The sequence below is a fragment of the Telmatherina bonti genome (assembly GCF_933228915.1).
Source record: "Telmatherina bonti genome assembly, chromosome: 10".
NCBI classification, from domain to species: Eukaryota; Metazoa; Chordata; class Actinopteri; order Atheriniformes; family Telmatherinidae; genus Telmatherina; species Telmatherina bonti.
Genome location: NC_136628.1, coordinates 31056477 through 31069879, shown reverse-complemented (window position 1 = coordinate 31069879; position 13403 = coordinate 31056477). Strand labels below are relative to the sequence as shown.

At 38.1% G+C, this 13403-nt stretch overlaps 1 protein-coding gene across 1 annotated transcript in view; it reads right to left on the bottom strand.

The window, feature by feature from the left end:
• The window catches only part of uvrag (UV radiation resistance associated gene), a 124738-nt gene extending 111601 nt beyond the window's left edge, over window positions 1-13137 (bottom strand). The window contains exons 1-4 of the mRNA XM_079247243.1: window positions 13019-13137; window positions 6984-7101; window positions 6523-6557; window positions 3792-3953 (exon numbers count right to left, since the gene is read on the bottom strand). Of these exons, the coding sequence (XP_079103369.1) occupies window positions 3792-3953; window positions 6523-6557; window positions 6984-7101; window positions 13019-13123 (420 nt within the window). The 5' untranslated portion in view covers window positions 13124-13137. The remainder of the gene's footprint in view (window positions 1-3791; window positions 3954-6522; window positions 6558-6983; window positions 7102-13018) is intronic.
• Window positions 13138-13403: the final 266 nt, after the last annotated feature.

Sequence of the window (13403 nt, the reverse complement as noted above, 5' to 3'; positions counted from 1 at the left end):
ATCATTTTACCATGTTAAACTTGAAATATGTATGCAGAAAGCAAAAAAAATACTTTCCTTTTAGATCCTTTTTAAGAAATCATGAAGATATATTGAAATGCACTACAAAGAGAAAAGTTACATACAGCAATATAATGAATGAAAACAAGCTTCACGTTCTGCAGAGAACAGAACCTTTCTGCTATCATGATCATCTTCCCGTGGAGGAATGTAGGATTTACTGCGGTGTAAAATAAGGAAGGAATGCGGGAATGCAGGATTTACTACTATGTAGGATTTACTGGATTGAAAAATTTTGAAGAAACTTAAGATTTACTGAAAAGGAAGGTGCAGGATTTACAACCCATTTCCAAATAGAAAAAAAATAAAAAGGTAAGGTACTGTAAAATGTAAATAAAAAAAAAAAAAAGAAATGATTTGTGTGTCATTTAGACCTCATATTTAATGGAATCATCTGTGTTTAATATTTTGTCTTTGAACATGTGAACTCCCTCAATATAATTCTGAATACAATACAGATCAGGGTACAGCTTTTTAAAAACAGACATCATTTTGCGTCGGCTTTTTCATAATTGTTTTCACAAATGTTAAAAAAGTTTTAAAAAAGTTTAGTTGAAAAAGTTCGTGCTGTACTATGCAAAGAAAAAAATTAGAAAATTTGAGAAATATTGCTACCCAACACAATTTAGGAAGGACAGATTAAAAAGGATTTCCAGATTGTAGGATCAGAAATTATTAATCTGACCTTTTCTTACAGACCAGTTCTTCCAAAACTGGGGGCCCAGACCCCCACGGTTATTATGGCTGTTAAATTAATGTGTTAATGGAAAGATAACACTAAAAATAATTTTATTCAATCAAATACCTCATTAGAAAATGTGGAAATAATTGAAAAACCATAAAACTAGCTTACACTTATTATTTTTATTAAAAGATCCTATGAATTTGCATGTTTAAAAGATCCAATGAGGTCTTATGAATTTAAATATGTAGTAATTAACCTAAAATATGCATCTTAAATATATATTTTCCCTTGGTCTAAGAGTTTTGGATAAAAGGCATGAAGACAATTGAAATGATGGTCTTCTTTGAGTGGTTTTAGACTGCATCAATTGTTTTCAGGACCAGGATCAGCATGCAGCACATCCCAGCTGTCTAGGATATCTAATCTAGAGAAGCAGTGACAGGGCCTGAGGGCTGGGTTTTTCTCATCACCCTTACAATCAGCTCTTAGAAGTTGCGTTAAATTTAAGATTCTGGGAAAGACTACAGTCCCACAGAATGACCTTCTACCCTCTGGGGTGAGGAAGCCAGCTCCAGGCTCCAGGTTTTCAGGGAAAGTCACTTGTGTGTGGGTTGAATTATGGATTATGTGTAGACCGTGTTAATGGAGATCAAGCGGGAGCCCTTTTCCGGCACCAACCACTCGCAGGCATCTTATGTCTGAGGATGACCAGGACTGATCACCATTGGATCAGACTCCATGTACACCGCCTGTTTGGAAATTTGCTAAATAGCATCCAGAAAAAAACCTTAACCAAGAAAAAAGCAGGACAAGGCACTGCACGCCATCACCCTGAGACAAAATGTGGGACTGCAGGCAAGCATGACTATGCCTGAAGTGTAATCACAGTCCCCCACACCCTTCTTTGCCTCTGAGTCGGAGCCACCTACAGGCCTCAGAGGAAAACAGACTTCTAAACTGTCAGACTGAATGAACAGGAACTTTAAAAGGAAGGAAACCTCAATATCCCATCTACTCTCATCCAAGAGACACCTTCTTTGTCCCATTTCAGGATCCAGTCTCAAGACGCACTGCAAGACAGGCGGACCCCTGTTTGAGTATGCCAAATGGTTCTCAGGGGACCAAAGTAGATATTTAAAAATGACAGCTTCTACTTGTTTCTTAGTAAAATTGTTGCACTGTTTCAAGAAAGAAATAATCTTGTATTAGTGACATTTGAAAGCAAAGACTGCAGGCCAAATAGTTTACAATAGTCAAGTGATGTTGTTGCCCTCAAGCACGGCAGCTCCTTTGCAGCAACACAGTTATCATTGTTAAGTTGAAGCACTCTCAGGAGACAGATTTCTATGCAGCCTTGAATGGAAGGTCTGGTTCCAGATAAGGAAAATCTCCTGTAGTCAGGGGTTGGGAAACTATAACTAATTAATCTTTAGTACAGACAAAAAATTGCTGCACTTGAGGTGTTATTTAAAACTTCCCAAAAGATAAACTGGAAGCAGTGACCATGACTGCCAGACAAACTATTTATCCCTTCAGAGTAAAAGTTTTGTCTGCTTCACGTATGTTTCTCTCCTTCAGAGCTTACTGAGCTGCTGCACCTGGATCAGGGATCCTCAATCCTGGTCTTCGAGGGCCGGTGTCCTGCAGGTTTTCCAAGTGTTCCTGCTGGAAAACACCCGACTCAAGACTCAGACAAGCTCTGCACATGTCAGATGAATATACATTGATTTGAATCAGGTGTGTTGCAGCGGGAACACTAAGAAAACCTGCAGGACTCATACCCTCGTGGACCAGGATTGAGGATCTCTGACCTGGATGATAGACAGGACACATCACCAAAACAAGAGAGCAGTCCATGGAAACTATTCAAGATGTAGGTTGTTGCCACTTAGACGTGTCTAACGTTTTTGGCAAATGCAAATACAAAAGGGGGAAATACACATGAATGTCAAAGCGTCAGGACAGAAAACTCAAAGCGATATGCCAGAAAAACACAAAACTCACGATGATAAATACAAGAAATAAATAAATGGCGCTAAACAAGTCATTATTTGACTAAACCTGTAGAAATGATGTGAAAAAAATTTACTTACATGCAGAAAAGTAAGAAAACACATTTACAGTGGGATAAAATAAAGCAGTCATGGACTGTGGATGATTGGATGAAAGTTATACCCAGTGATTAATCGTTAATCTGCACTGGCCCAGAAAAAGATGCTCGGAGCAGATTGTATGAAACATAAAGACGATTGCTTGAAGAAAACAAGCAAATCTCTCCATTTGTTGAAGATATGGGGCTGCTTGTTGCATTTCATCAATTAAATTAGTTTTATTTCATATAAGGCAGGGGTGTCTAACTCCAGTCCTCGTGGGCCGGTATCCAACAGGTGTTTGTTGTTTCCCTACACCAACACAGTTGATTCAAATCAAATGGATCCAGCAGCTTCTTGCCAACCTATTTATGAATTTCTGTCAGGTGTGTCGGAACACAGAGACAACAAAAACCTGCAGGATACTGGCCCTCAAGGACTGGAGTCTGACACCTGTGATATAAGGTAAAAGGCTGGACGATTATCTCCAGAGTAAATCAGAAGATAATTTATCAGAATAAAGTCTTGTGATATTGATATGATCATGTATCCTGTGTCTCATAACAAAGAGCTTTCAAACATTTGTTCAGGAAAGACAAATTCGTGCAGAAACATGGCCAGGAAACAGTCCAATTGAAAATGTTCAAGCGGAAAATGGAGGGAAATAAAACCCCAAGACAAGGCGCCATCCTGCAAGATCCATCTTTCATCAGTTACATGAGAAAGCTGGAACCTGATTGATGACAAATATTGTTTTTCATTACTGAACTCCATGACTAAAAGAATTCCAGCAGCCATAAAAGCCAGAAGAACAGCAACATAATACTTAGAGGTATTTTATTTTATTATTTTAAAATAAAGCTTTAAGAAAAGCCTCAAAATGTGGTGAGAGCGGACTTTTCCCCGTACATTTTATTGTGTCTTTTATTGTTACTGTTGTGTGAGTGGGTGCTGACCTGCTGTCCTGTGTATCTTAGGCCATCCAGATTGACCTTCCACTCAATGAGAAGCTGGTACTGTTCCTCCTGACCCCCCCAGATCCTCACCACAAAGCAAGACACTGAAGTATCCAGAAGGTCTGGGAGCATGCCAAAGTCCAGGCTCCGCCAAGTTGGATTCTGGCAAACACATATAAACATAAGGACAAAGCATGAGCACACGATCTGACTAAACGAGAGCTGATCAATGCAAAGAAAAACTGCTTTCCTTTGATTTTGTCTTAATCAAAACACACAGCCAATATACAGTGTATGCAGCAGCTTTGGTCATGTGATAGAAGTCAACACTCACATGTGAGTGTATGGTAAATTTGAGAGCAAAAATGCACGTTACCTCTTTTATCATTATAATGCAATCTCTTTCCACAGGAAAGTTGTTAAAAAAATGTAGTGACATTAATCTCAAAAGTCTGATTCTTCCTTCTGTTTGTATCCTGACCCTGAACTTCCAGAATGCCAGCATGATTACTGGCTTCACAACAGAGCACTGGACCCATTTATATCAGTCAATTATGTATGATTTTCCTCAATCAAGGGGGAAAAATCTTCTGCTTTCAAGGGCAGGCAATGGAAGAATGTCCAAAGGAGTTGGGAGGAGGGTGGGAGAAGAAAACTGGAAAGACCGTGGCGGAGGGAAAAGGGCACAAAAGTTAGAAAGAAAACAGGAAGGTCAAAAGGAAAGTGAACAATGACAGGAGATAGACAGAAAACAGATTAAAAACGTCAGCAAAGATATAAACTCAACAGAAGGAATAAGGATAGGAATCAAAAACTGGTTCCACTCAAGAGCTGGTTCAAAGTATACTGGAGTAATGTACTGGAATCATGCACCACTGGACTGGTTATTGTCTTTGTCAGAACAAACAGGTGCAAACAGGCTAGCTCACTGACTACAAAAGAAAAATGTTAGCCGTGTGTGTCTGTAGCATGGCGACATTTCCTTTCATTCATTACATTGTACTGGAAAGACCAACAATAGAAACAGATCATAGGAGAGACCTGCATCCTTGTGTGGAGGAGTCTGCAGCTCCTTACATGAGTGGTGTATTTTCTGGAGTTCTCTCTGACAGGCAGCTGCAATATATTCTGTCTTTTAATTTTATCCAGTAGTTAAATTAATGGAGTAACTTCCTGCTTCCTCTAAATGCTGAAGAGTTCATCACTGAAGAACTGGATGTTTTTCTCCTGCAGATGATAATATATTTAGGAGTTTGCTCACCTGTAGCCACAGGTGTGTTTATGTCAGAGGTGTCCAAAGTCAGTCGTCGAGGGCCGCTGTCCTACAGGTTTTTAATGTTTCAACACACCGTGCCTCCATTAAGTGGATCCAACAGCCTATGAAGTTCTGCCCAATGCGTGATTTGTTTCAGTCAGGTGTGTTGGAGCAGGGATACATGGAAAACCTGCAGGACTGTTGTTATATTGTTGTTATATGTTGCTAGTATAAGTGTTTCATGCAGACTTTAATAGGCAAAGTTGGGCACATTAATAATAAAATATATTCTGAGTGCTGAAACGGTTATGGGGGTGTACTTTGCATTGTGCGTCCTTTATTTGTATCGAGCCATGAGCATTTCAGAACGCAGAGCATAAATCATGTGTGCTAGTGTAAATAAGAGAAATAATGTCATACAGTTCAGTTTTTTATTTAAAAAAAAAAAAAGTATAAACCTGTGCTTATGAGAAGATGTAAAGACAGGCGGGGCACCACCCTAACATAATAGCAGGGCGATTCAGAAGACATTCATCAGAATAAGACATTGCTTTTTTCTTCACCTGGTGAATAATTTCCTGTTAAAAAGCAGTATTGCATTAATAAGCATCACAATACAGCGGTCAGTATTTATTTTACTGCATTCTTCCTTGACTCATTGTAAACATCTACAGAGTTTTTACATGAAGTGATGCATTACTTCTCCTGGTTAAGATCAGATCTGTAGTTTTCTGGCATCCATATCGATCTGAAGTGTTTGTTTGTGTGGAGTCGACAAAGATTCTAAACTCAAAATTTAGACAATTTAGTGACACTGTAAATCTGTGTTGTACACTTGTGTCCTCATAGAAAATTGTGTCAGGAAGTGATGAGGGAATCGATAAAGAACCAGATCCATGAGCAGAATCTATATTGATGCAGATATGAATGACATCAGTTTCCATCCCTAACAAGGAGGTTGGGCTGGTAGATGACAAGCCTCATTTCTCCTGGAGTGCATCGTGTCTGGCCAGGTTAGCGAATGGTCCAGTGTGACCAGAGACCAGCTTAGGTCAGCTCATGAGTCAGCCGTGAGCTCCACTGCAACGGCTTTCTCTGCGTCTGCGCTTCACAGCTGGGAAGTTTACAAAACTACAAGCCAAGCGAGAAAGGCGTACAGGGGAAACAGATATCAGAGCCAACTGATGTCGAAGCAAGTCTGACATTTAAGTCAGCAGCAAGTTTTATAAGACATCACCAATAATCTGAAGGGAAAAGTCAGGGGTACCAGTTGAATAACTTTAAATAGGCTGCAGGTAAATAAAAAAAAAAAAACGCCGGTTTTGGCATCATAAGAAGCTTGTCATTATTCCCAGAAGCACGACACTAAATAACCAACGTGCACACGCACAGCCAATCGACAGGCTACAGGAATGACAACATCTTGAACCTATCACGGAGAGGGAATAGTTTGAAAGTTTGCATCAGGATACTCACCAGTGAGTCTCGAATGACTTCACTCTTGTAAAAATCTGAAAAGAAATAAAAGAACGATGAATAAAACAAAGCAGGAAACACGGAACCATGACCAATGTGAGTAAATCTACCATGAGATACAATTCACAGGGGCTTGGCTTTAATCAGAGCAAAACACTTTAATGCATTTCCTTTAAAAAAGAATAAGAAGAAAGAAAAAAAAAAAGAGCAGTTCTTGAAGCTAGTCACATGATGACTGTAATTGGCCCAGACTTTAAACTGGGAATACTTTTTCCCCTTTGTGTTTACAATGGTGACTTCAGCCTGTAAAACAACTGGAAGAAAACCTGAATCTTACTTTCATTTCATGCGTATCATTAAACATTTGTGTCCTGATGTTTATCTAAAATCTTCATAAAAATTTTTACCAAATTAATTCCGCAACAGGTTGAGGTTTATGTGGGAATACTTCTAACACTGACCTCTGGAAATGCGATCTCCTACACAGAGGTGGAGGGTGAAATAAGTGTCCAGCAGAGGCGAGCCATTCTTGTTGACAATGTTCCTGGCAGCGATGCTCCGGAGATGACGCAACCGTCTCTGTTTGTCAGGGGGGAGAAAGAGACAGAGAGAAAATTCAGAAATCTGAAGCAGATAATCAATAAAACTATTGTATGCATTTTTATTTTGCATGTCTAAAGACAGACCTAAAAAAACTTGTTTATTTTCATGCAGAATACCAACACCAGCTGCCTTATGTTCAAATAACAGAGGCATGACTTCTTCATGGTAGATTAAGTCGCCAGTTAACCAGGCAGGCACACTCACAGTCATGACAATCACATGATAAAAAACTCTTAACATCTTTAGCTCCACAAATGATTCATCACTTTAGAATTTACAATTCACAATAAACCAACAAAAAGGCAATATTCTTAAACATGTGACTTGTCGCACAAGCTTATTTATGTAAAGACAAGAAAAGCTTTTAATCAGCAAATACCAGCATAATTAAATTTAAAATATCTGCGCCAGGCTGTCAACATAAATTACACTTCAATCATTCTAAAAGATCTCTATATGAAATTAATCACGCTTTTAAAGTCAATATATGTGGATGTGTGTGTGTTGGAGGCACAGAGATGGCATTTGGCATCTTCCCGCTTAATGCGAACACATCACCAGTGCACAAGTTTTCTCCTGACTGGACGGCCCAGCCTCTCTCCTGTGGCCATACAGAGAGCAAATCTAAGTCATGGGATTTCCTATAAGATTACGGGCCTAAGACACAAAAAAAAACTATTGTTCTGCAGGGGACTTTTAACCCCCCCCTTCCTTAAAAATGTTCCTGCACATTTCTGAATGGGCTAGTGTGAGCCTGTAAAAAAAGAGAAAGACGACCAAATGTAATGGAAGTGTTGTGGTGGATCTGCTCAAAAATATATTGAAATAAATAAAAATCAACCTGCAGTCTGTGCAAATATCTAACTTAGCTCCACCACAGTTTTTATATAATAAAAGCACCGTGGCTGAGCTGTAGCTATAGCTTATAGCTGGGGACGTACAGTTTACTACCATCTAATGGTGTGTGATTACTGTGACAAAATGATTGGATGCTCACAAGTCTCTAAATGTCAGTAATGCATGACCACATACAAATCCCACTTCTTAAGAATCTGAAGAAGAAGAAAACAAAGCTAGCAGAGCTGCATTTCGTCCTGCATCCCTAAAATTACCAGAAGACACACAACTTTGAAAAAAACAGATTAAAGTAAATGGCCAAAACTTTGTATCTCTTTAAGACAGAATTATTATGCATGATATAGTATTTATGACCTTTAAGGTAACATTTTGGTTGACTTTACCATTTATGTAGTAAATAAAAATGTCAGTTTTAAAGTGTGAATTTATCAAACTTAACACAGCTTTAATATGTTGTATCTATGAGCGAAACAGAATGAAAAATATGCAAAGGCAAGTTTATTTCTATAGCACAATTCCACAACAGGGGGATTCAAAGTGCTTTATAGAGACATTAAAACATTAGAAAATAAGAAGCATAATTTCAAATTAAAACGTGAAAGTCAGGAAAAAGAAATAACATTGAATAATGAAACACGCAGATTTGGACATGAACAGGTGGGTCTTTAACCTCAATTTAAATAAACTTAGAGTTTCAGCTGATCTGAGACTTTCTGGGAGTTTGTTCCAGACATGTGGAGCGTAGAAGCTGAATGCAGCTTCTCCATGTCTCGTTATGACTCTAGACACTGATAATAATAATAAAATACCTGATCCAGGTGACCTGAGGGGTCTGGTAGGTTCATAATGGGACAGGAGGTTTCTGATGTACTTTGGTCTATAACCATTAAAAGCTTTATAAACCAGTAGCAGAACTTAAATGTATCCTCCGGCAGATAGGGCTGCCAGAGGATGTTACACATCTTACTGCAGGAGTGTCCAGCTCCGGTCCTCAAGGGCCATCGTCCTACAAATTTTCCATGTATCCCTACTCCAACACACCTGACTCAAATAAATCTGTCATTGTGCAGAACATCATTGACTGTTGGATCCATTTTATGGAAGCCCGGCATGTTGGAACAGCGATATGTGGAAACTGCGGGCTTCGAGGACTGACTTTGGACACCCCTGTCTTACTGTTTAGGAAGAGTAATTGAAGAAACCATTGATTCACGCACACTTCATGTTGTAGACGTTTGGTGTTCAGAGTTAACAGGATGCAACTTTAGTTCCAGCTGCATAAAATCATAAAATTGCAGCTTTACAAAAAACACAATATGTTTTCAGATTTTATGTTATAGCTTACTGTTATAGCTTAACAGTATCTCTCAGTGATCATCTTATTTACACAAATATTGCTGGGAGAAAGCCGGTATGTGCATGCAACTCAGAGCCATTATCAGGCTGCAACTACTGTGCAGAAGGGAGGGGAAGAAAAGAATCTAACAGTCCCCCCTCTGATTTCGCAACACTTTTGAAAGTAAAGTTATAGTTTGTCAAGTTCAACGGTAGCTGATGTTTTGCAAAACTTGCAAAGTTGCTGAGAATGAGAGGACATTTTAAGCTGCGTTGCAATTCCCGATGATGCTCAAAAAAACAAGGAAAGTGTGTCACTGCTGCATGGTGAATGAGGAGAAATCCACAAATTTACATCGTATCATTGTAAAAACTTGGTATGCGAATGCAGAGCTGCACGGTTTGAGCATCGTCACAAATGGTCACATGGCAGGTTCTGCAATGTAGGAGGCAAATGAACTCAACATGTTCCAATCCGTTCAAGGGTACCTGATGCACAGGTTTGTTTACTGCAAATGGCAATAAAGCAAACAAACGTGTGGTAAAACACAAAACATGTACTCAGGACCTCGTACAATAAAGAGAGGAAATGAAAGATAACAAGAAAAATACAGAAAAAACAAACTTGTAACGTTCACACAAAGCGCAAGCGCAAGTTAAACTGTTAATAAGATGGCAGAAGCGCAGCATAATCTGAAGTGCTATGCAATTAATCTGTTGAAAATTTGGTTTGTTTATATACTGTAATGAGGGCTGGGTGAAATGGGGACAAATATTATAAGACTTTACTTCTGCTGCTACTTCTTTCATTCAAATTTGAAGATATGTTTAAATTTTAAAATGAGTTTTGATTTATTGAATTAAAGGATTTTTCTCATTTTTTTTATTTTGCAATATATCTTGCAGGATTTTAAAAAAAAATGGAAAGTCAGCTTTTGCCGATATCATGCAGCCCTAATCAAACGCAGCATCTGACTAGGTGTAGGTGTTGTTTCGAAACAAGATTTACTGTATTTATCAAACATAGTAAACATACTGCTTCACCTGCAGCATAAAGAGTCCTCAAGCAGAGGTCAGGGAACATCAAGTTTTAACCAATAAACCCTAAAACAAACAAATGTCTATCAAACCCTGCTTCCCTGCCACAAACATGCAAACTTCCATTACAAAGATGCAGCCAGAAGAAAAAGATCATCATGATGATACCAAGAGCCAATCTGAAGAAGTCTATTCTCCAGTAAAGACAGTGCAGACTTTTCACCTTTTGCCATATATGGTAATGGCAGTCTGGGACTTTTTTTTTTTTTTTTTTACTTTAGGTTGTTCCAAATGAAATTTCAGAGAGAAATTAATCAACTTAATAAGATATCCAAAAACGGATCCCTAAAAAAATAAAGCTGGAATGAACTTGATTGAATCGTCTATTTTGCTTAATGTCATTGCTGCTCTTGTAAAATATTAAGTTGTTTAATTCCCAGACCAGCGAGACCGCGATGTTTATTTGTCATCAAATAAATAAGAGTAGTACCGGGCAAAAACTTTAGCTAATAATTAATCTAATCTTTATTATTATTGATTAATATGCACATGTAGAAAATGAAATGTTCGCTTGGATAAATGTGTTTAAAAAGTTGGCCTTTCCCATTGGTTTTGCTTGCTTAATCACAGGACTGCACATGCAAATTGCAAAGACGTGATCTTGTCACAGCCTTAGGCTTATATATCACAGATCAATCATGTGAGAGTAAAATAAAAAGACAGCTAAAGATAACAAGAATGTAAATAAGTAGGGATTTTAAAAAAAAAAAAAGTTTAAAATAGTAACCTACAAACATAGTACTACACTGAAAACCTCAAGAGGCATGTCTGTCTCTAAGGTCTTCATTGCTCAGCTCACAAGTCATCCTGTGCATGATCTACCTGCACTTAAAACATGCCTGGTCTCGAAATAATAACTGACTGATATTATAAAGAGCAGAAGCAGAATGATGTTAATTAATTCCAACTTATCACCATCACATAAAACATAATAATAGGTCAATTTTTATTTGAATATGAATGTAAAAGCTTACATTTTTAACTGAACTGCCGTTAACATATACCATATTAGTCATAATGTCTATCTAATATACTCTACCAATAGGTAAAGACCAAAGTGACATCTTCACAGAATTAGGAGTAATTAAATTACTAAGTCTCCATCCACATAGAGAAAGACATACAAGCTGGAGAAACCGAAAGAGATGAACAGCTAAACTTTCCTCACTAACACATGCTGCTGCATGTTCAAGAGACTTCACTATGAAATATGAGAAAAGGATACAGTGTCTTCCTGTTTTCTTAACACAATGAATATCCTGACTCCTGATATAGACTGAAGCGGTCAAACATAGTATAAAAACTGTAACTAATATTTGCTTTTAAAGCAGCTCAACTGTCTGATGAAGAAATGAACAAATGGAGGCATTATGAAAATTAGGGGTGTGACGATATGCTTTTTGTCCCGATTTAATTCAATTCCAAATTTTTTGGATGCCGATTGGATTTAAATTGTGATTCTCACAATTCTCCGATATTGCTGATTTTTGTGGATTAAAAACAAAAAGAAATGTATAAAACTTTTTTTTTGCTCGTCACTTTTCTGCGCTTCCATTGGGAAAAAAACAACGCAGTAGCCAGACCATCATTCTGCTGCTATAATGCCCAAGAAGACAAGTAAAAAGATAAATTTAAAAAAAAACAATAAAAATGACAAAAATTTTATAGTGCATTCATTGTATTTATTTGAAATCGATTTATTTAACAACAAAAAAAAAAAGGATTTTAATTTAATTTTATGTGTATAGCGCCACTTCACAACGTTGTCACAGGGCACTTTATATACACAAATCAAGATACACATCATTTCAAGCCAATTCATACATATCCTATAATAGAAACCAACTGATTGCATCGAATCATGACTTTGATCCAATCCCCCAATCTTAAAATTGTGAAGAAAAAATTCCCGATTTCAGATTTTTCGATTCGATTTTCCCACCCCTAATGATTATGATTAAATATAATATCTTGATTGAGTAAAATTGGTAGACTCGTATGGGCTTCTGTTTCACAGCACATTAGTGATAATGATAGAACTGTCAACTCTGTAATTTTCAAATGAATGAATGAATGACAGACAATCTAGATCATTTGCTTTTTGCAAATTACTCTCCTTAAGCAAGGATAAAAATGAACTTAAAGTCTGTAAAAGTTTAAATCTCCATAAAATAGCAGTAGCTGACAGTAATGTAGTGTCATGGCAAGCTGCGTTTCTCTCTAAACTGAGCTGTCACTTGCATGTTGACATAACGCCAAGTTATATTAGCATTAGCAGAAGTAGATCAGCATTAAGCACAACAAAACTGTTGTATTATATATATCTACACGAAGCAGGAAAAGACCAGATGTAAGAGTAAGAACGTCAGACAAGGATAGTTCTCAAAATGTGTGAGAACAGATTCATTTATTTCCTGGTTGCGAGCTAACACAAGCTAGCTGATGCTAGCCTGCTAGCTAGCAGCCTGACGGGCCTGTCCTGTATCTTTGGGCTGCAGTTTTAACTGTGGTTGGAAACCAGAACATAACAAAACAAAGGAGTCAGACCACATTTTCCCCCAGTAGATTATGTCCATGTGAATTTGGTGGGATTTGCATTTACCTGTTGGGATGTGAGCTCCACATGCAAGGCTCGAGAGGATGAAGCTCCAGAGTTGGTGACAGAGGCGGCGGGTATAGCAAGAACCCGACCGGTGATGGAGTTCATCCTCCTGTCGGCATCTAGTGCGTCCCCTTCATTCAACAAAACATCCCATTATCAGCATATCAGACACCAGAAGAGGCATGCAAGAAAGAGTGTGAGTGTGAGTAAAGCTCTACAACTGCTGTCAGCTAACCAGCGGCACGTAAACAAAGTACAGGCTGTTTTCCTACAATCGATTCGGAAATCTATCTCCTGTCGGGACGTAAGTTACGTAGGCTCGTAAGTGGCTCGAATTAACGTCTATCAAGTAAAGGCGGGGCTTGTTTCTGAAACCTTGAGTTTT